This window comes from Poecilia reticulata, linkage group LG6 (assembly GCF_000633615.1).
Source record: "Poecilia reticulata strain Guanapo linkage group LG6, Guppy_female_1.0+MT, whole genome shotgun sequence".
Classification (NCBI taxonomy): domain Eukaryota; kingdom Metazoa; phylum Chordata; class Actinopteri; order Cyprinodontiformes; family Poeciliidae; genus Poecilia; species Poecilia reticulata.
In genome coordinates this window covers 23,700,600-23,724,511 of record NC_024336.1, presented here as the reverse complement: position 1 = coordinate 23,724,511, position 23,912 = coordinate 23,700,600, and the positions used below count along the sequence as shown (strand labels likewise).

Below are 23,912 nucleotides of genomic sequence, written 5' to 3'. Positions count from 1 at the left end.
GCCAAAAATAAAATAATTTCCACAGATTTATCATTAATAAAATACAATTATTGCGATTTAAATGCATCTTAACACATGTCCATTTGATCTTGAAGAGGAAGCTAACGTGAGCCATTCTATTAGATTTTTTTGTTATTTCCATTACTTTATAGGGTAAATCAATACACATAAGGCTTGAGGGCTGAGACAAAACTTTCGGACATAAAAATAGTCAAGGCAGCAAATAAATACACATCAAAAAGAAAAATCAAACAGGGTCCAAAAGATACAGAGCTCCAATTCTTTGTTGCATATATATTTTTCAAAAACATTCCTCAAGTACCAACAAGAGAATGGGAGAATCTCTCCCTGTTTTAAACCACCCAGTTTTTAAATCAGTAGCCTGTACCATGTCTAATTAATGGGAACACCATTGGCACTTTCTATGTGAAAATACATGCTGTCATTTAAATTTTAGCTATATATTAGAAAATATTGGTTTTAGAATATATCTGAGTGACTTATTGACTTAAACTCAACTTTGTGCTGGCAATCAGAAAGCAACTGTTTTAGCAGTTGTTCTAAAATGAATTATAATCATTGTTATTTAAATTTAAACTAAATGTGAACAATTTATATGAAATTAAAGTTTCAAACCTTAGTTAAACAGGAAACCCACTTTGCATTGTTACTCAAGAGGCAACTTTTCTATCTCTAATAATTCCAAAAAGAGTAACCAGATTCCACTAATGGTTAAAATGATTTAAATAAATTGTATCCTTTACATGTTAAACCTTAAATGTTGAACTTTTCAAAACTGATATTTTTTAATTCGTAGATTAATCTGTATTTCAACATTACGCCATTGCTTAGGGTGGAACAACCTTTTATCATTTTTAATACGCTTCTAATTACATCGTTTTTTGCGCAAATTAGATCTCAATAATAGTTTTCTTATTGGTTTCTGTGTTGGGATGACGCATTATTTCCAATAGAGAAGTAAAGAAGTGTCTGCGATAAAAGTCTCCCCATGAGCTACACACCAAAAGCAAACAGACGTAAGCACTTGCTTATCTGTCCTGGATGTGCAGCAGGTTACCTTAGCTTCTCTCACCATGCATAAGCCTAACAAACCTCTGCTGCTGCAGGAACCGGGAGGCGGCCCGCCCACACCGACACCTGGACCAATCCGTGTCCTCATAGGAGGACAGAGCGTTTATTTGTCTCGTACGCCGCTGAAGTACGTACATCCAAAGGGAGGTGGGTGACCCTATCTAAATTTTTCATACGCTCTAATTTGAATGCGGTTTTTTTTTTTTTTTTTTTATCAGAAACTATGAACCCATCCAGTCTTCGAAGGCTGTTTTCCGCTTGCGATGTAAACAAGTCCGGAAGGATCGAGTATGAGGACTTCACAGTGGTCTGCAGGGAGCTCAGCGTCCCGAACGCTGAGGTCCAAACTCTGTTCGATAAGTTCGGAGCTTGTGAGGACGGCTACATCGACTACAGCCGGTTTTCCTCCAGGTTTCAGGAGGTTTCGGAGACTCTCAACTTGGCGTCATTTGGCTCAGGAGCAACCCCGACTCCGTGGGAAGAGTTTGTGGACAGGATAGATGAGTTTACCCTCTCTGAAAGGTAAAGTCAATAACCGGACCGGAGTCTCACTTTGACCAGGATTTACATACCTGTGGCTACAGTGTTTTGCAGAATAATCCATATTCTTTCAACTTTTTTTTCACTTTTAATCGTGCTACAACCACACACTTTACTATCAGAGTAGTACATTAGAAAAAAAGACATGGCTTTAACATTTCACAAATACAAATCTAAAAAGTGTGGCGTGAACTTATGGGACAAAGATTCCTTGACAGGCTCAGATTCACTGAGCATCTGTTGAAATCAAATTTACAGTGGGATTTAGGTTTGGTCTTTGACATGACTATTCTTTATTATTCTTTGTTCTAAACCTTTCTAATTTAATTTTGTCTACATGTTTAGGCTCGAAGGTGAACTTCCAACCCCGTCTCAAGTCTGGGTTGGAAACGGGGTTTAAGCTTGTTTGTTTATAAATGCACATATTGCTCTTAATAACTTAAAAACAAAACTGTGTGAACCTTTATATCTGTCGCTACTGTTGCTTTTATGGACAATAAAAACTGGGCTTCTATTCTATTGTAAAACATTTTTAGTCTTTTTTTAAGACATTTTCTTCTAAGAGTTTCTTGTGTTTATCCCCATCTGTGTGACCATCTTCACTGTCCCTACTAAACAAAATGCATCCCCTCAGAATGATGGGTTATTGTTACCAGCATCATGGCATTGTGTTCTTTACTGTGCACTACAAAACACAATCTTGCCAAGTACCTTTGGTCCAGTATCTAGTGAAAATATCTTGGTGCACTTGAAATAAGAGAAAACTAGCTTACAAGTAACATTTCAGCAAGATGCATCAGCTTGATTAAGTCAATAATTCCTTAATACTGATGAAAAAGTACCGGTTCCAAACTCTAGCCCCATCTTTTCATTATCTTTGGGATAACCCTATGCTCATCAGTCTGTGATTATGATTTCAAAACATCGAAATGAGTCCATTCCAAAGTGTTAAAGACCTGTGTCACTTTAAAAAATAATGCAAAGGTGGTGGCGATGGTAAGAGTTTGTCCTGCATCATAGGGTGGTTAGAGGGCCGATGGCTCTGATCATGGCAGCCTGCAGGGAACTGCCATGGTTGGTGAATGACTGAATGTAGTGTGAAACACTTTTGGGGTCCTGTGGACTCGGTGAAGCACTATACAAGTACAGGCCATTTACCATTTTAAAGTCCTCTAAGTTTTGCATTTTTTTTATTTTGTGACTGTCAAAAGTTTTTCACCAAATAGCTTCTGTGGAAAGGATGAGACAAAACCTTGCATGTAATTTTCCTGAAAATAATCTGAAATAAAATCCGCTTATCTTTTCAATTCATTTAACTTCAATTAAGCATTTGATTAAAACATGGTTGTTGCAATGAGACTGCATTGATTTGGGAAAGATAAGCTTAAAGTTTGACCAAGCAATTAAATATGTCCTGGATGACAAGCAGATGTGTATTTTGAAAATGCAAACTTTTAATGAGACGCTTAGTAACAATTAGAAGTGAAAATTTGGGTTAGGACCCAATTACACATTTAAAAGAAGTTATTTGTCTACATACCACTTGTTGTTCCTCAGCCTTTCATTTATTTTGGGTGTTTGGTTGCCGTTTCCTTCTCATTGCTGTTTGTAAGTTTTTATTCTACCCCTTACAGTCTCAGGGAGCAGCTGGCTGACCTTTACCAGGTCATTCACTCCTCTGCAAACACAACTCTTCTGCAGGCGTATGAGGAAACCATCCACTCCCTTGTCAGTCTAAGCCTGGAAAACAAACTAACGAGTAAACAGTTGGAGACCAGTTTGAAGAGGTAAGAAAAATAATGCAAGTTTTCCATTGTGAGGTCAGTGAAGCGAGCCGTTGTCTTGGAAAATGAAAATAAACTAACATGTAGGTCATAAAGAGTTTCTGCTTGACTAATAAAGTCCTTTCTTGAGCCTCCAAAGATTGCTCGTAAAATCTCCACGAGGTCTCATCAGTTCAATGTATTGTGCAGCTCTAGTGCAAATTGGTTTTGCCTGTTAGAAATGATTTTTGTGTTTGTATCTGTTTATTTACAGAAATCAGAATGCATTTGTTAAATTAAAAGTGCACAAAACATCCAAAAAATCCACCACATTGCTTTTCATCTTGTTTATACCTGGTGGATTAGCACCGTATTTCTTTTCCTTGTAATGCATTACAGCTTTTAAATGGTGATTGCTTCATTTGACGTTTTTTCTTAAAATAAAAAGTACTAAGTCAAATTTACTGAAAATCTGCTAAAAAAGCTTTTTAACTTGTTTTTTTTTTTTTTTTTTCTTATGGCTTCCTGAGGTTAACGTTTTTAGTAACAGTTTCTCAGTCATTTTTACCATGCTAAGCTCTTTAAATGTTAGTAGATAGCTTAGTTAATCTTGGAAAACATTTACTGAGACTATTGTGGAGTTTGTTTGTTCTTCCTTGTAACTTCTGGCTCTGTGAATAAATTCAGATTAATGCAGACTGATTGTCTCTGAGATCCTGTGATGCTGTTGCAGTTTACTGCGCCATCTGTCAGCTGGCTCATCAGGCTGCTACACTACAGCTTCTATCGTTTAGTATTTTGCTTTTTGAATGTTCCTTTAATTATTCTCTGGAGTATTCAGAAAAGATCTTGATTTGTGCTATTTGTTCAACATTTTTGCTTATGCCATTGGGCATTTAATCGGTACAAAATCCACTTTACCTCACATGAGGAAAAAGTGGTTTCAAACTTTTAACATTACAAAGTATACACAGTCAACATTACTAAAATAATTTTTTTAGAGAAATTAACTTGTAAGTTAGACTTAGCTTTATATCTTGGCGACAACTTTCAGATGCTAGAAGCTCTCTGTTGTGTAGTACAAATAGTAAAAATGTATAGTAGCCTAATTAATTTATCTAATAGTGATATGGGAAGAAGCGGAGAGAATCCACAGGCAAAACATGCAAACTCTTTGCAGAAAGACCCGTGCCCGGGATTTGAACCCAAGTCCTTCTTGCTGCAAAGCAAACGTTCAAACGCAACTTTTCAACTCCAAAAGAAACGTGTTAGTCAAATTAAGATGTTACTTTAAGTCCAACACTGCCCAGACTATAAATAGTTTTGTGCTCAACTGTACAGCACTTTCAGTAACTTGTATCTTCCTTCTACTCATAAGGTTTGTATTGTTGGCAGTTTGCTAAACTAGCAGGCTTATACTAGTCCTATTCCTTTCTGTTTTTCTTAATATGACCTTTGTTCATAACATATCAAGTCCTAGTGGACTAAAATCTGCAGAAATGGTTTTCTTATGCTCAATAAATTTAAGGCACATGTCTGCTGTAACAGGAGCTACTGTATGCCTTGGCTGAGCAGGTCACATCACTGTAACTGATCTAATCTGTTGTTGTCTCATCTGCAAAGCTGGTTGGGGAAAACGAGATTTGTTAGATCTGACGTACACAATGCACACATTCCCCGTTTAACAGTGTTTCTCTGTGCAGTAGGATAGGAAAGGGTAAAAGTTAGTTGTTTTTTTTTTTGCTTAGCAAATCAAAATTGAAATGAACATTTAATTGACTGCACCGTCCTAAGCTACAGGTGCCCAGCACATCAAATTTTGCAGTATTAAATCCATACTTAATCATATTTATTTGTGTAACACATTTCAGTAGCATGTCAGTTCAAAGTTCTTTACATAGTGAGAACCTAAAATACATCATAAACAGACATAGTCAACAGTTGTGAAAACAAATGTTACATTTTTTCTATTGCCACTGTTAAAACAATCAACGCACATCAAATATGTTATTTGGTGCATAATAAAGTAGAAGTATTATGGTTCAAAGGCAACTCTAAACAGATGACTTTTAATTAACTCGACATTTCCAGTTTTCTGGAAACTGTCTGAGATTTGATTTGCATAGAAGCTGAATACCGCTTGCACTTGCATGTATGTGGTTATCAGAAATTGTGTTTAACTTTTTTCAACAGCGCATTCACTCTGTCTGTTTGAAAGAGTCAATAAACTTTCACTCTGCATATTTAACATTGCAAAATTTACTGTAAGTGAGGCAGGAGTTGCAGATGTAATCCTGTATGGCAGGTTGTGCCTCTATTGGCAAAGAGGAAATCTGGCTTGGCCTGAATCCTTCATGCCTTGTGATCGCTCTCTCAGCAATCACACTCGTCGGATACTAGCTTTACAGTTCAGTTTGCTTCTTCTACCAAAAATGCAGCTACATGCATTCAGGAGACGGGTATAGTGATTTTTCTGCCCACCCTGCCTGAGCTCTCTCTCAGGTTGAGTTGGTGCACAGTATGAGATGGGTGACATTCCTTCACTTAAGGAAGCAGGAAGCTTTAAATACACTGCCCTGCCCGGTTATTTAGGCTTTATAAGAAGCATGTCTCTATTGTGTTTTAAAGGTGTCTGGCAAAGTCTTTCCTCATTTGTGCGCTGAGCTAATGAATGTGTGTGTGTGTGGGGGGGGGGGGAAAGATCAGCACATTTTTACAAAACTCTGTCCCTCCCTTGTCTCTGGTTGGTTTTGTGTGAGGGTTGCTTTGAGTAGAGTAATCAAGTGTGAAGTTTTGACTGAGCAGACGTGTGGACCTGGGCTCTGGTTATGCAGTTGTGAGCCTGCAGTTCCAACCCGTCTTGTCCACTTTTGTTAAAACAGAGCTGAGGAGTTAAATACCAGTCGGCTGGCAGAGCTGGAGGACGACATTCAGCAACAGTTAGCCCGAGCAGAGGGGCGGGCCAGAGACGAGGTGAGTGCCATATGTACAATCTTTTCCTTTGATACTCCTTTATATGAAGAAAATTAAAGTCATAAACTCATGCATAATGAGTTAATGTTGCATTCCGGCTGAGACAAAAAGCTTGTTTTTTGTTGTTGTTTTTTTAACCAGCACCACCTACATGGCTGTGGTGAAGTCAACAGGTTATGTGTCTTTCTCACAAAGAGGCTCTGTAACGTCAGATGAAAGCCCCACTTCACGCTCTTAGCCGGCCTGCACCTCTGACTGCTTTGGTTTCATGTTTGCAGGAGCGAAAGAAAATGGAAGGAATCATAGCAACCATGCAGAGGAAACATAACGATGAGATTGCAGATCTGCATGCCACAGCTGATCAACTGTTAATGGTAGGCCTGTCACAGAAAAACGCATATGCCTTTTTTTTTCTCCAATTCTGTGTTTTCCCTTTAACAACTAGGACAACAAATTCCATCCGAGACAGTCTAATGCATTCAATGTTTGTTTTTCAGCCTGTCACACACATCTGAAACACATACGCATTATTTTCTAAAACCTGTAAAATAAATGCTGCAGGTTCTTTTGAAACAGACTTTAAATACTATGCTATTGTATGGGGATTTTAAGTGGAAGTAGAATCATCTGTAATGACACAAATTGTCTCAGATCAGAAGAGACTAAAGGACTTACTTTGCTAGGTACTGCACAAAAACTTGGAGAAGTGCCCGTTCATCATAACCAATCTGAAAGAAATACACAACAGTTGATAATATTACTTTTTTTTTTTTTAACTATATTGGAACTAACATAAGCCTTTTCTGAAACTACTCGGGCAATAATAAAACACAAAGTGCTTATGTTTTAACACAGCAGCTGTCTGTGGAAGTGCTTGCTACTTTTGTCCTGTAGATGGCCACAGTTGACAGTAAACACAAATAAAGACACCAGCTCTTCCTTGTAAGCAGGATTACTGGTTAATGCTGCTCACAGTGATGAGTAGAATGTGTGGGCTCTTTAATTTCAAGAGATTTATTTTAAATTTAAGCCAAACATGTGTTTGAGGAAATCCGTAAACAGCAATCCCACACTTCATTGTTACTTCAATATGTTGGACTTACAAGTAATGGTGCCTAGTATATACAATTCAAATTTTCCCTCATTCTCCTCCTTTTTGTAGTATTTCACAATATGTGAAATGCTAAATAAAACTGGTAGCAAAGTACAGAACAGAAACGTGTTTCAGCTGTCTAATGAAATGTTTATGTGGCTTTAATTTGGAGAACCAGGAGAGCTCTGAACTAAACCACGCAAAAGACGAGGTGATCAAACTGAACAAGCAGATCAGTGATCTCTTGCAGGTAAGGAACTCTAGATTCCAAGTCAGTTATATCACATGCACTTTGGGTTAAATTGCTTATACTGCGTCTTTGTGCAGGAAAATGAGCAGTTGCGAAGTTCTCTGGTGCAAAACCAGACAAACATGGCTGTACTCCATTCTGAGCTGGACAAGCTGAAGAACATGCTTGGAGAGCAGAAAGCCCAGCATGAAAGGTAAAGTTTTTTGTTTTTTTTTCTGGTTCAACTAATACATTTTGTTCCATTGCTTTATGAAATGAAAGTGTGTAATTTTTTTTTTTTTCACAGAGAAACAGAAGTATTAAAAAAGATGGTGACAGAATATCAGTCGTACTCTAACCATATTCAGATCCTCCAGTAAGTCCACCTTGATCATATTTCTTGTTTTGGATGGCCTAATGAAGAATGCAAAAAAAATTGGATGATTATTATTGTATTATTATTGTATAGAATAGATAAGATTTAGATACCAAAGGTCAACAATAGTGTGGATCTTAAAGTCTGTGAAAAAGTCACGATGTGCAGAAGATCAGAGAGATGTGGAGGTACAAAGTTGTGACGAGACCTGAAACGGAGAGGAAGAAATTTAAAATCAACGCAGTAATTCACAGAAGGCTCATATAGTTCTTTGTGGACATAATTAATATGCTTATTGGGGGGGGGGAAATGACCCAGGCAGCTGTATTCTGTATCATTTGGAGTCTATGGAGATTTTTTGTGATAAACCACTCAAGTCACTTAAGCTCTATTTGAGTCCAGACAAATATTGCCAAATACTTTTGGCAATATAGTGCTGGCTGTTATTTGTATAATATTGAAATGTAGGTCTGAGACTGAGTCACTCCAATCCAACGTCTGTTTATACACGAAGAGCATCTTTGTGCTGTATAAGATTGGTTTCTGCTCTTCTTGTTGATCTGTTTAGAGTGAATATGTGGCTGTAAGGTGTGCCCTTACCAGCTTGTTTGTACAGCAGGTAGTCTATTTGACAGGCTCTCTTGGTGTGTGTGTGCTACATTAGTGGTTCTTGTGATTATTCTGAAAACAAGTAAGCATTTTGTAGTAAATGCTTACTGAAATCTGTTATGTTTGTATTGATGTGTAATGAAGGCACTTGACAAAATATAATGTATACTCGTTTTCTCAAAACTTCTGTGTCTTCAGACACAGAAGTCAATAATTAAATGAACTTTAAACTGTTTTGTTGCTGAAATAAAGTTGATTGTTTTATTTAAAAAAGGGACAAGCTGGACTTGTTTTGTAACGGGCTGCTAATGAGCCTATGTGATATTGTAACTCAAATCCATAAGAAGAAAAAAATGACAATCAAATGCCAAAATAACGACATTGGAAGAAATGAAACCTAAAGAGAAATTACAGAATGGGGAACAACTTAATGTTTTCCTCAAGGAACTGTGTGAATATTAACTATATGCTCTTGTACTTTCTTGAACACATCATCAGGGAAATGAACAAGAAGCTTTATGACAGTAATGACGGACTGCGCTCAGCTTTAGCCAGTCAGATGGTTGCAGCTAAAAGGAGGGTGAGTTCCTTGTTTGCTCGGCTATGTTTCCTCATACCTGCTGGCATTGTCAGAAAGAACCTCGATGTTCTACTAAGTGCACAAGTAAAATAAAATGTTTCTAATCCACTAAACAGCTGTCTCCTCAAGACGAAATCCCTGCCAGGAGAATGAAACCTATTCGACAGAGCACACTCAATCATGGCAGGTAGATGGAGTTCCTGTGCTCACCTGCATGACGACTCGGATTGATCACTGGGAAGATCAATTGTCGCAACAATAATATGATGTGTGTGTGCGTGTGTGTGTGTGTGTGTGTGCAGATCCGAGCAGAACCCCAGCATCTCCCGCGTGTCCACCTGGGCTGACCGGTACCTGGACAGCAGCATGCCAATGGACACGGTTGAGAGCTCAGCCAGCGACTATGACACTGACGACAGCATTAGCTCTGTGGAAACCGTGCACCACAGTTACTCGTCCATCCCGTCAGACGTAGAGGTGAGGGGGGGGAAAACGGAGCAGGATCGATTAAAAATGGCAACAGAACCTTTTAAAATGATATTTATTTTGGCTGTTGCAGATATCAGATGTCCGGTCCGAGGCTGCAGTCTCTGTAGCTCCCAGTCAAACCAGCTCCATTGCTTCATCCCTGCGAAAACGCCTGTCTGCCTTTCCCACCAAGGTTAAAAAAAAAAAGCTTGGATTCATGATATCTTACAAACAGGCAACAACATGGACATAGACAAATTTGTTGGAATTCAAATTAATTAAATAAATTCAAATTTCATTAGTGCAGGAGTTATCGCGTACCTTTTTGGTAACTTTTTTTCTCGCCCTCTTTATGTTCTGCTACATGTTGTAATAAGACAGTCATTGGCCAGTGGCTAAAAGAAAAGGGTCTTACTTAGTAGTTGTGTGTTACTAATTAGGAATTCACAGAATCTTTGATCCAGCTATAGAAATAATGAATTAATACATTTAATTATTTATTTATTGGATCCATATGTGATCTCGTATTCATCATTTTGTTTGTGACTCTCTTTACAGCGGGTAGGGGACGACGTCACAGTGACAGAAGGACCTTCACCAGTGTACCGTGTTGTTTTAGCAGGAGACGCAGGAGCTGGAAAGTCCAGTTTTCTGTTGCGGTTGACACTCAATGAATTTAGAGCAGACATTCAGACAACGTTGGGTAGGTAACAGAAAATATGTTGCCTTCACATACACAAGTGTTATTTTTTTTACTTGCAAACACACTGGAAAGGCCCTGAAAAAGGAGTCTGTGTTGTATTATTTTATCCAGAGAGATGCTACCTGCTTCACTTCTTCCCATCTGATCCATTTTTTTAAGAAATGTATTAAAAAATTAATGTCACAGCTGTGAATTCCTGACTTCAGATATTTCAACATGATACATTTCTGCACCCAGGTATTGATTTCCAGATGAAGAAGATGCAGGTGGACGGAGAGACAATGAATCTGCAGATATGGGACACGGCCGGTCAGGAAAGGTACACCGCTTCCTAGAAAGAAGTTTTATCAAGATGGTAGCGACTTGGAAAAAAAATGGATTGCATCACTGTAAATGTGTAAACATTGGCTCAGTGAAAGGTGCACTTTGCTTAAAGAGAGCTGTGCTTCCTTTTACTGTAGGTTCCGTAGCATTGCCAAGTCCTTTTTCCGTAAAGCTCACGGAGTCCTGCTGCTTTATGATGTTACCTCAGAAAAGAGCTTTCTAAATGTCAGAGAGTGGATAGATCAAATTCAGGTAACCACGGCTCTGATGAGACATTAAATACATTTCACAGATGGTTGTAATACGTACTGTACGTCTCCTTCTGTTTTTTTTTTTTTTTTCCTTTTTTTTTTTAAGGAGTCCGCAGATGAAAAAATTCCCTTTTGTGTTGTTGGAAACAAGGTGGACCTCCGGGAACAACTTCCTGAAGGAAGCTGCGTTTGCAGCTCACACGGAGAAAAGCTGGCCCAGGTGTTACTTTCACCACATGGATGATTGTTTTATAAAGATGTTCAGCCCTTGAGGTGTCAGAGTAAACGGTCTGCAGTCGGGAACGTTGACGCTTTGCTTTGTCTTCGCTTTGCAGGCGTACGGCGCCATGTTCTGTGAGACGAGTGCCAAAGAAGGAACCAACATTGTTGAAGCTGTGCTTCATCTAGCACGGTAAGAAAGTTGCCTGCAAAAATGCCTGTTTTAAAAGTAATTGCAGCATGCTGAGATGCGCATGTGTCTTTCTTTATGTTTCTACAGAGAAATAAAGAAAAATGGCAAATTGAGGTGGGAGTCAGACTCTCGGATCATATTGAACGAGACCCTCCAGAAGAAGGTTGTTAAAGGTTGCTGTGGACTGTAAACCTGAGGACAGAACAATGAAGAATATTGTGCTGCTTGTCTCTCAAAAAGGAACAACATTAAGCTTGTTTACTTTTGTTTTTACTTTATTCTATTTCACCTCTTAACTGTAAACATAGTGAAGGGTTACTCTTTGGTCAAAATGAAGGTTTTTGTAGTAAACTGCACATGTACAAATACAAATTCACATCATGTATTTTACTGAAAATATTTAAGCTTTTATATTTATTTGGAAATGGATAATTATTATTACCAGAATTAGTATTTAGCCTGAATATATTTAATAATTTTTAGGAGTTTGTCAAATGTTTGTTTAAATCTCCCTTTGGAATCGGGACTGTAATGCTAACAGAGATGTAATTGTTTAGGATTACATTTACCAACATCTCCTTCAATATTTTATGGTAAAATATATTTTAACATATAAACTTTGTGGAGCATTGATCAAATGTATTTTACTTAGGTTTTTTTTTTTTTTTTACACTTTTTAAAGCATCTTTGTAAGCAAAAATAAAGGCAATCCCTTCCCCAAATAAAACTGACTGCAAATAACTTTTAAAAACTTATCAACTGACTCTCTTCTAAAAATCCACTTTTCAGTAAAAACATTCAAAGCTCAAGTTCAGTTTTCTTCCCGGTTGTGCTGCTCATACGGTGGGGAACTGCTGGAAGACAACTGGAAATCGATCGGTTCCAGTGAATCGCATATTTTTTCCTTCCTGCTGAGGATTTTTAGTTTCTTGCGGTCATAATCACAGATGTCACCAAGCTGCCCAAGGCCACCACCAGAGCTCCCAGGATGAACTTCCAGGAAAGTCCCTGAAAACATAAGGGAGTGCTATGAATATGATTAATTTATCGTAGTATCAATGAAATGATTGAGTTGAGTACAATTAAAGCCAGATATTTACATACACTATATAAAAAGATGCCAATATGTTTGTTTTTGTTTCTTGACATTAAATAAATTGTTTTATCCGTTATGATTACTGTAATTTGCCAAAGACCAGAATGAGTGAGAATATCATTTACAACTTTTTTTTCAAATTTTGAAATTTTTACATACATCTATTTAGTATTTTATTTAAGTGTTTTTGCGGCAATGTTTTGGGCATCCTTTGAAAATCCTTACACAATAGTCTCGTGGACTTTTGGCTCATTGCTCCAGATAGAACTTATGTAACTGAATCAGGTTTATTGCCCACACTCGCATTTTCAAATCACAGCAGGAGCAGAGAGCAGGGCTTTCTGACAGCCACTGCAAAGCATCGACTTCAACTAATTTAGTTTTATAATTTCTTCTGGGGTTGATCCACACATGAACATGATCACTGGAGATTCCTATGGTGTTTATGCTTACTTTTTTTTTTTAATTATTGGAGTCATGATGTTCTCAGAGCACATAAACTTATACATTTGTAATAAGTAATGAAAATATATATTTTTTATGGCATTTAGCAAATGTAAAGAAATATTAGTAATCCTAACTAATCTTAAACATAAGTTTGTATCTCAACTTCTATTATCCTCTTATTCTTGCCTGTGTGAAAGGCATCAACAGTCTGTCACAGGGCATCTTCTTGCACAGCAGATGTAAATATCTGGTTTCTACTCTATTTAATGGCTTACTGAAGACTTTTTCTTAGTAGGAATAAGGAATGGTGTGATATCATCTCCGAGCACCTTTGCTGGCTTGATTCTCCACTGTTGCATATCTTTGCCTCCCGATTGTCGTTTGACAAGTTTGGACAATTCTGCATGGATTGCCTAAGTGTACAGAAGAAAATATCTTTAAGAAAACTTTGAAATTATACAGTGCATAAGTAATGTGTTCACAGCACATCACTTTTTACACATTTTATGTCACAACCTTATTCGAGATTGTAAAAAATGACTCCTCAAACTTCTACACAGAACATTCCATCATAACAATGTGGAATAAAGTTACTGAGATTTTTGCAAATTTATTAAACATACAAAATCAAGAAATCACATTTACGCAAGTTTTCACAGCCATGAAAATTGAGCTGTTTCCACCGCTCATGCTTGGTATTTCTACAGCTTTAACGGAGTCCATGCTGGACTTGATTTCGACAGGCTGCAAGGTTCCACAGTTGACCGTTGCATGTCAGACTTTTTCATTTTCACATTTTGTTTTGGAGTCATTTTAATTTATCTTCTATATCTTTTTGAATCAAGATGTTAGGACTTGTTGAACATACAGAACAAGTAAAATATTATTTTGCTTGTTTCCTATTTTTTTAAAGCAAACATGTTTGCCATTAAATATTTAATTTAATATTAAAATGTCCAAAATTTAGAAATACTGTGAAAACAGTATGGAATGTCTGGGGGAACCCTGTGATCGACCCATCAGAGATCACAGTTTTGTGTTCTGTTAGTCGGATCTTTATCCTAGATGTTCAGGCAAATGATGGGAGGCAGGGTTGTGAAATGTTATTATATTTTAAAGAAAGACAAGGTGAAGATGAAGTTTAAACTGATCAAGTACAAAACCCACTAACTTCTTTCAAGCAGCAAAATCAAAGTTTCCTCAAATAATTTCTTCAGCCTTCTGCTTAAGATGTAATTATCAAAGCAGCAGATATTTCTGACCCGTCTGGGCAAGTCCAGATCTATTGGTGGAGGTGGCAGCTTGCCCTCTGGGTCAGGTCACTGTATTACTGGCAGTGGGATTTTGTAAACAGAGTACAGACCACACAGCCTTTTCAAACTGGATTTTCAGACTACAGAAAATAATTTGCGAAAAGCAATTTTTATTACTCTGTAAAAAGTGTGTTCTGTAGTTGAAATTAATTACTGAAACAGATTTTTTAATTAATTTTTTTAACCTTAGATTTTCCCTCAGTACTGGTATGTGAAATGTGTCTAGAACTGACAAAAAAAACTGCAGGACTCTTTTGAAAAAATTTGTTCTTGTTTTTTTTTCCACAAATACTGACCAGAAGGTTTGCTTACTTAGTAAAAAAACAAAAAACATTGTTTCAGTGTAGTGTTTAAGTATTAAATACAAAATAACAAAAAAAAGCATAAACCTTTACCAGTATCGTACCAAGACAAAGAAAACTGCTGAAGCTGTTTTTTTTCCTTTTCCTTTTTCTTTTTTTTTTTTTTTAAATGAAACTCATATGAAGAAAAAAACTGCTTGGTTATCATGTCTGGTCAAACCTTTTAAGGAGCCACGGGAGGGCCAACCGAGCCACTTGTGGCTTTGTAGCTGCAAGTTGCAGATCTCTGGGATATACCAACACGAAGTTGTACTGAGTTGTGAAGTGGAAGGATAACATTATATGGGCTTTACTTGTCATACGCTGCATATGATAACAGTATGTCATTGCAGGGAGAGGGGACATTAAAGCTGCTCAAAGTTAAGGAGGAGGTGGATGGCACCACATGTGGGGCAAACATGGAGAAAAACATGTTAGATGGTGCAAAAGACAAGATACTGAAGCAGATGATTAATTTCCAGCAAGACAACAACCCTAAACATCAGTGAGAGCAGCAACAGATAGATCAAAGCACATTCATCTGTTAATATGATCCAGTCAAAGTCCAGGGGATAATCTAAAGATTTTCAACAAATCTGACTGAACTTTTTTTTCAAATGAGACTGATCAAAGATTTCAGGTTCAAGTTGTGTGCGACTGATAAAGTCAACCAAATAATTTACAGCTGGAAATGCATCAAAGGGAGGATCTACAAATTATGGACTCAATTTTATTCGTCATAAAAAAAACGAAATCTGTTTTTTTTTTGTTTGTTTTTTTTCCCCACAGCACAATCGCTAATTTGTGCTGGACTATCCCATGAAATCCTTCGAAAATACACTGAAGTTCATCGTAATGTGACAAAAGAAAAGTTGTGCAAGGCACTCCAGTGTACTAATATGTTTAAATTTCTATTGACTGGAAACCAATGCTTCTGATCAAGCATTATGTATGTGTGGACAACTTACTGGCAGGTTAGGAGAGAACGCAAAAAGAGGGAGGATCCTCTCAGCCACATGATCTCACCTTGGTGGTTGGCTCCAGTTTCAAGGCCTGTTTTAGCACCTCCATGGCCTCTTTGTATTCACCCTTATCGGACAGCAGCTGAAAGAGATTAGAAGACCTGGGAAGTGAGTGCTTCTAGAATACCCATAAATTAAAGTAATTATGTCCCAATATCAGTTTCCCTCAAAATAATATCTAACACAAGATGAAACAGACTTCTCCTCCTTCAAAGAACGTCATGTGTAGGTCATTGTTAGAGATCGGGTGAGATGTTTTATTACATCTTTCAGTGACAACGTGACCCTCACCTTTCCGGTCCTGAAAAGGGCCTTGACGTTGTTGGGCTGGAGGGTCAGGACGTCCCGGCTGGTGTGCAGTGCCTCGTCGAACTGCTCCAGTCTGAGCTGAGCGGTGGCCAGGTTGTTCAGACACTTCACCCGGTATTCCCGCACCTCTTCCTCCTCCTCCTTCATGCCGACATCATTGCCATCTGCACACATGGGCATGTAGCTCACTGCATGCTCCCATGCACTTGATACCAGATTGATTTCATTTTATTATAAACCAAAAAGGAAAAAAAAAAAAAAAAAACAAATCGGTGAGAAAAAAGTAGTTGCATAAATCATCTTGGGAAGGATGATTTTTTTTTTTTTTTAAAGCCTTATTTAAAAAAAAAAAGCAAATTTCAAGGAAAAATTCCCTGTGCTTCATGCTCTGCTTTTCAATTCAGCTGGTTATAGTTTTCCTTCTCCTGTGTGATGTCTGTAACAGACCCAAACTTCTAACCGAAAGAGGTATTGACCAAAAAAATGAGGACTTGTTCACACAAAGACATTTTACTCTGGACTCCTGACTTGTTGGATCACAAATCCAAGCAGTTCATGAACGGTTTCTGTGTACCAAGTTTAAACTTATTGCTGATTTTAGCCATTTGTCTTTAATGTGATGATTTTTTTATTAGTTTTTCTGGAATGTCTAGTTTTGACTTTGTGCTGTCGGAAGCAAAATAGTTGATACTACTTCCACAAGTTGTTTGTGTTCTGCCACTAAAATAAAGGCCGCAAATGATTTAGATTTTCTTTCCTCAAGGAGGAATAGATGGATAAAGACAAATGTGGTACTTTTTTCACTCAGTAAATAATAGCTGGATTTATTTATTTTTGTACTTTTCTATGGATGATTTTAGCATGAGAAACAGAACGTTTCTAATGTTACCCCTCTGCGTAATTTAATCTCTGTATGAATACATCTGTTCTGCTGTTTGCTTTTGAACACTTAAAAGTTGGATTCAAATCATTTAAAATTCTGATAGACCTGTAAATATAAGAACATTTGCATTTCTCCAGTTTAATTCTTCATCTTCTCTTCGACTAATTACAATATCTGTATGATCTGAATTAACTCGTCTCTTCGCTGTCACAGTGGATTCACTCAGGGTTCAGCTCTTATTGATTCATTATGAGGCAGCTCATGTTTTTACTTCATCGTCTTATTCAGCCACAATTCTCCCTCGGGTTTTCTCTGCCTCGTCAATGATTAGCATGATTAAGGAGGTTGAAATGGTGGGAAAGTTGATTGGCTTTGATCATGCAAAAGAATTAAGCGAAAGCATTTACGGCGGCGCTCAGCACAGATGGACGCAGCCGTGCATGGAGACGCTGCGATTAGCGTGATTGGTGGAGCACTCCTGTCGGATGACATTCTATACCTGCAGTGTTTGTTCACATGCCCTTGATGAAGCCAGCAGTATAGAAATACCCCAGGATTAAATCAGTGCTACCTTGGCTGTGTGTGGTCAGCACCTCCAGAGCTACATAATACGCTCTGGCAGCCAGGCTGTACTCCTCTCTCTGGAAGTGAAAGTTTCCTCGCTCTCTCTTCTGGTTGCCGACGCGGATGCGGTCGGCGATGGGCAGAGTTTCCGGATCCGGTTTGTCTCTGATGTCCAGCAGCTGCAGTTGGTAGAGTAGTGGAGCCCATGCAGGGATGTCAGGTTCTCTGCACAGAAATAAGCAAGCAAAGTTAATACCAGGGTATGTTTTCCTTTAAGAAAGTTCCCGACTTTTCTCAAAAACTCTTTACGTTTCTTTTTTTCAGGCGTTTTCTGTAAAAGCGTAATACATATCTGTGTCAGAGTGGATGACAGAGCCCAGTAGACGTCTTTTTCTTCCTTAACTTTTCCCTGATTTCCTAATGAATACATTTTCCTTGTTGTGCTTTTGTCACATCATGCACATATTATTTATTTCCATTAAGAATTCGATGGAGAATAAAAGGATTGACTTCCACGTCACTAAAAAAATGGATACAGTCCCATCCTAAGTGCTATGTGTTGCCATTGGGAGTAACTTGGAGATTACTTGGTTGCCAACTCAACCCTGTGTAAACACTTTGACATTGTAACATTGTGCAGGAAAATTAAACATGGATTTTAAAATGTTTTACAAATTAAAATATGAAAAGTGATGTGTTTTCTAGAAGCATCTTTTGCTGCAAATACAAAAGAAAAAAAGTATTAAAAAAGTATCAGCTTTGCACATCTATAGACTGAAATTTCTGCCATGCTTCTTTGCAAAATAGCTTTAGCTCAGCTGATTACAGCTGATGGAATGCTTCTGTGAAAATTTTTGCTGATGATTTTTTACTTTTCACCTTTATTTATGTCAGTACTTTGACTGGACCATTATAATTAATGAAAATTCTTGGATTTTAACTATTATACTGTTGCTCTGGTTTTATGTTTAGGATCACCCTTCTGGGAAGTACACCTCTGCACCAGCCTTAAGTCATTTTTAGTCTCTAACACATTTCTTTTTTATTTTTTTCTCAGGATTGTTCTGCATTTCTTTTATCCATCCTCCAAACCACTCTGGCCAGCTTCTCTGTCCCCAACAGCATAACGTTTCCACCACCATGTTCCTCAGAATAGATGTCAAGGTGCTATGCAATATCATATGATTTATTTTATTGTTGACTGTTGCCTTTTTATTCATATTGATGTTACACAACTAGGTTGTATAATGTGACATTATAAAACTCGGTTATCTTCTGATCAAACCAACAAACGGTCATCATCATGGTGCTGAAGGAGCATTAACGTTAAGATGGCAGCAGAATCTCTCAGTACAGATTAATTTGAACTGGATCCAGCAGCCTACGCACTTCAACAATAACACCTTCAAAGATGTCTCAGCCACGCCAGCTCATTTAAGCGGGCAAGTATCTGAAACTCGTACGAACACTATGGCTCAAGAGTCACTCTGAAAGAAAGTTAATTTGGTTTTTAATCATGTGTCTCCTGTGCACTCGTGGCTCACAATGGTCCATAAGCAGTTCCACTGTGGAGGTTCTGATTCCAGATGTGTGACTGAGGGAGGTAATAAGACGGAAAGATCATGGGTTGGCAGTAGAGTTCAGTACATCATATTACAAAAATACAATTAAAAGGTTACTTTTAACAACTAAATGTGAAAAAAACAGATCCCCTGGGTTCAGTTAAAACAAAATTTTTTTAATACTAAGTCACAATTTGGTGAAGTTTAGCTTTCTGCTTGCCTTGACACTGTTGCAGTTTCGTGACAATAGTAGCTCTCAGAGTCATGTCAAGTCATGAATTATTCAAACTGGTTGTACCACTGACACAGTTAATGTTACTCCAACACAACTGGTTGTGTACACAGACAGTATGCTGCTGCGTCAGCTGTTGGGATCAGGTTACCCTTTCACCTGTTCCCCTCCAGAGGCCTCGCCCTGTATCACACACAGCACACACAGGGGCGTGAAGTTAGCAGCCGAGCTCAGGCTTCAGGAGTCTGAGCGCAATCGCCACAGTCACCACTATTTTGGTGGTGTCAGAGTATTATGAAACGACTGTCTGCCAGCATATGAACGCAGTCTGTCTCCACTTTGAGCCACTCTTATCAGAAAACACTGGATAACATTCAAGGCTACATCTTATGTAACAGTGTGCTGCAAATAAACAATCAAGACTTGCAGTGTAGTTTGTGCTGTGGAAATTTGATGAATGGTTTTAGATCAAATTTGCTTCATTCTGGTCACCAACAAAAGTGATTACTTTTCTGCAAGGGAATGAAATCAAAATCACTAAACTAAACTGAATCTCTGTGATTTATTTGATCTCCCAGTTGGACCTCTGCAGTAAATAAAATAAATGAAACCTTCCCTTCCTCAAAGTCTCCCTCGTGATTCGAACTAGTGCCATCCCTCTTCACGATGCTTTTTGTTCTTTAATGTTTCCAGTGCCAGTACCTTAGTTATTGGCTCAGAACCTGTTTTAAAAATTTTAAGCCAAGCAGGAAAGCAACAATGCAAAAACAAGCAAAAAAAAAAAAAAAAACTTACATATTTCCTATCTTATTTTCAACAAAAGCTAATTTTACACGAGCCCTGCCTTCTTCAGTCGTCAATAGCTTGATTGGTTTTCATTTAACTCGTTTCTGTTTCTTTTGCTGCTCGGGGTGTTTTTAGCACCAGACTGTGTGCAGCATTTCTGAGAGAGTGTGGAAACACCAGCCAGCTACTGAGTATGTGAAACTAAAACAACATGTATTTGTTCAAATTGCTATTTTTCTTTCTTTGTGTGGACATCTGCACTAGACACACTCTCATGCCAGCTTTGGGGCATGTGCATTATGTGTGCAGACTGTAATGGATTTTAATTCTGGTCCAATGCTGGCAGATTAGTGCAGCCAAAGAGCTCGTGCATTGTGTGTGTTTTAGTTGAGTTTTACATTGCAGCTGCACAGCAAACACCCCTGTGTGCACATAATAGGACAAATGGTGAAATGTTATTTCCCATTAGGATAAGAGATGTCTATAATTTACAGAAATTGCATGTGACAAGCTGCAACTCCAGTCTTAATTATTCACAAATGCTCTGTGTGTGTTTACAGCCATTCACAAGCCTTCAGGCAATATCTCTGTTGTGCACATGCAACAAAGCACACACAAAGCTGACAGTCTGGCATCGTCTGCAAATGTTACTCCTTCCCACAGGGTTGAGAGTATGCGTTCGTTTAAGAACTAAGATGTTGTTGATGTACAACAATCTGTGAACGACTTTATTGGTGAACTTTGTTGTATTTCTCTAATCTGCTGCCGCGTTGTGCAATTTGCAGCAGGCTGATTCTCTCAGATAGTGTGGAAAGGGGTAAAGCTTAAATGCTCTGTTTGCAAATTGCAACTATACCTTTAATAGGTATATTAAAGTTATAGTTCTGACTTGATAACTTTGTACTTGCGGTTTTCTGTATGTGGCTCAAAAAATTGAATAATTAAGGGGTCCAAAATGAAAAAAAAAAAAAGAAACCTAACTCTTGCTAAAAAAATTGCCCTTTTATTCAGGGGTTCTGTCAATCTTCTTTTGAGGCATCTTTGCTCGACTCTTCATATTGTGGAGGACTTTGGGATATTGAGCATCTCAGCTGGTCTTGTGCCTACCCTGTGAATATATTCACTGCATACTTGATGAATAAATTGCAGGGTTTTTTTCTCCATTTCCTTCCATTTAACATCACAGACGACCATAGTGAATTCATACAGTTTCAAGAAGGATAATGCACTATGTCTCAAAGCTCAAATACTCTCAAGCTGATTTCTTTTTTTTTTTTTTTTTTTTTACCATAGCAGTGTTTTAACTGTACTCCATTGGCCTCTACAGTCATCACAGCTCAACCTGACTGATCTTTAAGATGTGGTGCAGCAGGAGACTGGAATCATAAATACGCAACTGTCAAGAAAGCAACTGCATGTTCCTATCCTGTCAGGATTGATCCCTACAATCTCTAGAATATTTGTGACACCTCATTGAATCTATGTTATTAAGAATTACAGTAGTTCATAAGGCAATCAGGGTTCAACCTCAGACTAATAACTTACTTAAATTACTTTTTAAAGCAACTAGTTTGAGTGACTTAGTTAAAATAGGTAACTTTATCATTATTCTGTATCATTGCTGAAGGTAGGGGTTGCTTTACACTGTAAAGCATTATAATCTATATATGTATGTATGTATGTATTTGCGCAACTAACACTGGCTTTTGAAGATTTGGATAATGTTTGGCTTTGTAAACAGCTCCAGTGAAACCCCTCACTCATCATGTCATTAACTATTGATCAGTTTCCAACAGTCAAATTATCCACTTTGACTCTGACTCACACAGACTGAGGCACATTATTTGAGGGGTGATGACTCATTGATATTGCTGCTTAAGTGCAAGCAACACTAACTACTGTGAATGTGCCACATTGATGCACTGAATACTAAATGACGAATTATCCTGTGGATAAAGTGTCACAGAGACTCACAAAGACACTGATGGGCAGGATGTAGTAGCCTGGCACTGTGGGATTCGACAAGTGTAAAGCTTTTAAGATCAGCAGTTAGTAAGAAAAAAGGAAAAAAAACAAAACAAAAAACAAAGCATAATGCAGCGCATTCAATCACAATCTTTACCTGAGACACTAATGAATTCTGAGATTAACTTGTGGACATTGAACAAACCCAACTTGACCAATGAGGAGTTAGAAATGTATCCTATTTACAGATCTGTGAGGTTTTTGGTGTTACAGAGGTCAACAAAGATTAGCACAACACCAGTCAGCTACTGAGCTGAGCTCAGCCAGAGAGCCTCCAGGGTCCTATTAGTGCAAACAGGAAGCAGACGGTGGTGAGGGTAAGGAGATTCCTTCGCAAACTTGAACAGAGAACTGCAAACTACGGATGGTTCATAAAGTGAGCAGCAATGGCCTCAAACTACCTTCCAGCTTTTGAGCAAACTGATCGCACAAAAAGGAAATGTTAACACCTTTTTCTCGCCCTTTGTGAAAATTAATATTAGGGCTTTATTAATGAAGACATTCTGTGTTTATACAATGAGTAACAGGAGCACCTGCTGCATTACAACCACAAACGGTTGTGAATTTTAGTAGAATTTAATATGAAAACCTAAAACAAAATAGGACATCACTGTGAAACAGAAGAAAAATATGTGTGCCCTCTTATTTGTTACCCTTTAAACATGAAAGCAGATCATTCATTCTCCAGTTTCACTTCATCTTGGGGTGAAACAAGGAAGCAGTTTGTTGTTTGACTTAAACCAGGAGACACAGACGGGGTGTTGGGAGGCAGGGCAGAGCCTGAGGCCTGCAGAGATCAATAGCAGACTAACTTAAAGATATGGGACATTTGCTGTGGTTGCAGCTCTGATAGCACTGACAGACACAGGCTCAGGTGCCAGACAGGATCTGTGTCAACAAACTTCTTCTGAGTGATATTCTCTGTAGGTCACCATGAGGACTGGGATACAGGATTCATGGACCAGTGAGGTTACTTTAGGCAGAACACCATGCTGTCAATAAAGAAAAGGTGTTTCACTTCATATCGTTTTACCTCAAGCTGGTATATTACTCTGCAAATATAACCTGACTTAAAGAAAGCTATTCACTTCCCTTAAAACTAATAATTAATATAAATAAAGGTCTCCATGTATGCATCAACACGTTCTCTGAAATCTAAATTTCTAAAGAAAATAGGCTTTGGGGAATATTTACAATTGAAACAGATTCAAAGCTTCTGCTTGTTCTTGCTTGGATTCGATGTTTTGGCAATCTGCGTGGCGGCATGGTGCAAACTGTTTGTTTTTCATACCATCTAATATAATGAATTAAACGTGATAAAATGTAGTTTTCAGAAGCTGAAATTTAGTTTCATTAGGCCCCAACCAGGCCTGATGACCAGACCAGATACAGAAGTCACTTAGAACGTGTCTGACAAAATGAAATAGACAGAAGGATCTCAAACAGCAACACGGCATGCCCTGATGTTAGAAAGTTCAAGAACAGATAAGAAACAAAGTCACTGAGATGTTTGAGTCTGTATAAGATTATAGCAGAATTTCAAAGTCTTCAAAGGGATCTTGGATTTCAAACCATTGGGATCTATAACATGCCAGTGTGACGAAAAAGGAGAACTAAAAGAAATATATAAGGTGCATGGCAGAAACAGGTTTCTGTGTTAATAATTAATTTCAAAAGAATTTAATAGGATGTAAAAGATGGAATTTGAAAAAAATATATATTAGGCTTATTCCCCACGGAGTTAATATACACATTTCAGTCAGAAATGTTTCTGTAGTGATCAGACTAGAGAAGAAATATTTCCAGTCATTTTATGTTCATAAGAGAAGACGTCCTTATGTCATGAGAAGGGTATGAATTCATTACTGCTAACTTACACTGGTGTGTCGTGGCTGAGCCTGCTTCTTCATGAAAGTGAC

At 37.9% G+C, this 23,912-nt stretch overlaps 2 protein-coding genes across 7 annotated transcripts in view; one reads left to right on the top strand and one right to left on the bottom strand.

The window, feature by feature from the left end:
• The first annotated feature begins 1,118 nt into the window (after positions 1-1,118).
• rasef2 (RAS and EF-hand domain containing 2) lies at positions 1,119-11,629 on the top strand. Of its 3 annotated transcripts, none has more exons than XM_008412343.2 (18): positions 1,119-1,219; positions 1,311-1,614; positions 3,267-3,419; positions 6,278-6,368; positions 6,647-6,742; positions 7,634-7,711; positions 7,789-7,904; positions 7,998-8,066; positions 9,174-9,255; positions 9,372-9,442; positions 9,558-9,732; positions 9,815-9,916; positions 10,282-10,426; positions 10,664-10,745; positions 10,888-11,002; positions 11,108-11,221; positions 11,337-11,413; positions 11,501-11,629. In XM_008412343.2, exons 2-18 carry the CDS (start codon positions 1,316-1,318, stop codon positions 11,601-11,603), a joined length of 1,968 nt encoding a protein of 655 aa, XP_008410565.1. In that variant the 5' UTR covers positions 1,119-1,219; positions 1,311-1,315; the 3' UTR covers positions 11,604-11,629. The 3 variants fall into 3 exon arrangements, with proteins under 3 accessions (XP_008410565.1, XP_017160899.1, XP_008410566.1); XM_017305410.1 differs by having other exon boundaries at positions 1,219-1,239; XM_008412344.2 differs by lacking the exon at positions 1,119-1,219 and having other exon boundaries at positions 1,248-1,614; positions 7,640-7,711.
• A 694-nt stretch (positions 11,630-12,323) lies between these two features.
• The window catches only part of fkbp16 (FKBP prolyl isomerase 16), a 32,412-nt gene continuing 20,823 nt past the window's right edge, over positions 12,324-23,912 (bottom strand). For 3 of the 4 annotated variants that reach the window (XM_008412346.2, XM_008412347.2, XM_008412348.2), the window contains exons 5-9: positions 17,396-17,613; positions 15,924-16,105; positions 15,637-15,714; positions 13,232-13,369; positions 12,324-12,421 (exon numbers count right to left, since the gene is read on the bottom strand). In XM_008412346.2, coding sequence (XP_008410568.1) covers positions 12,335-12,421; positions 13,232-13,369; positions 15,637-15,714; positions 15,924-16,105; positions 17,396-17,613 — 703 coding nt within the window. In that variant the 3' untranslated portion in view covers positions 12,324-12,334. The remainder of the gene's footprint in view (positions 12,422-13,231; positions 13,370-15,636; positions 15,715-15,923; positions 16,106-17,395; positions 17,614-23,912) is intronic. The other variant, XM_008412349.2, reaches the window with a different exon arrangement.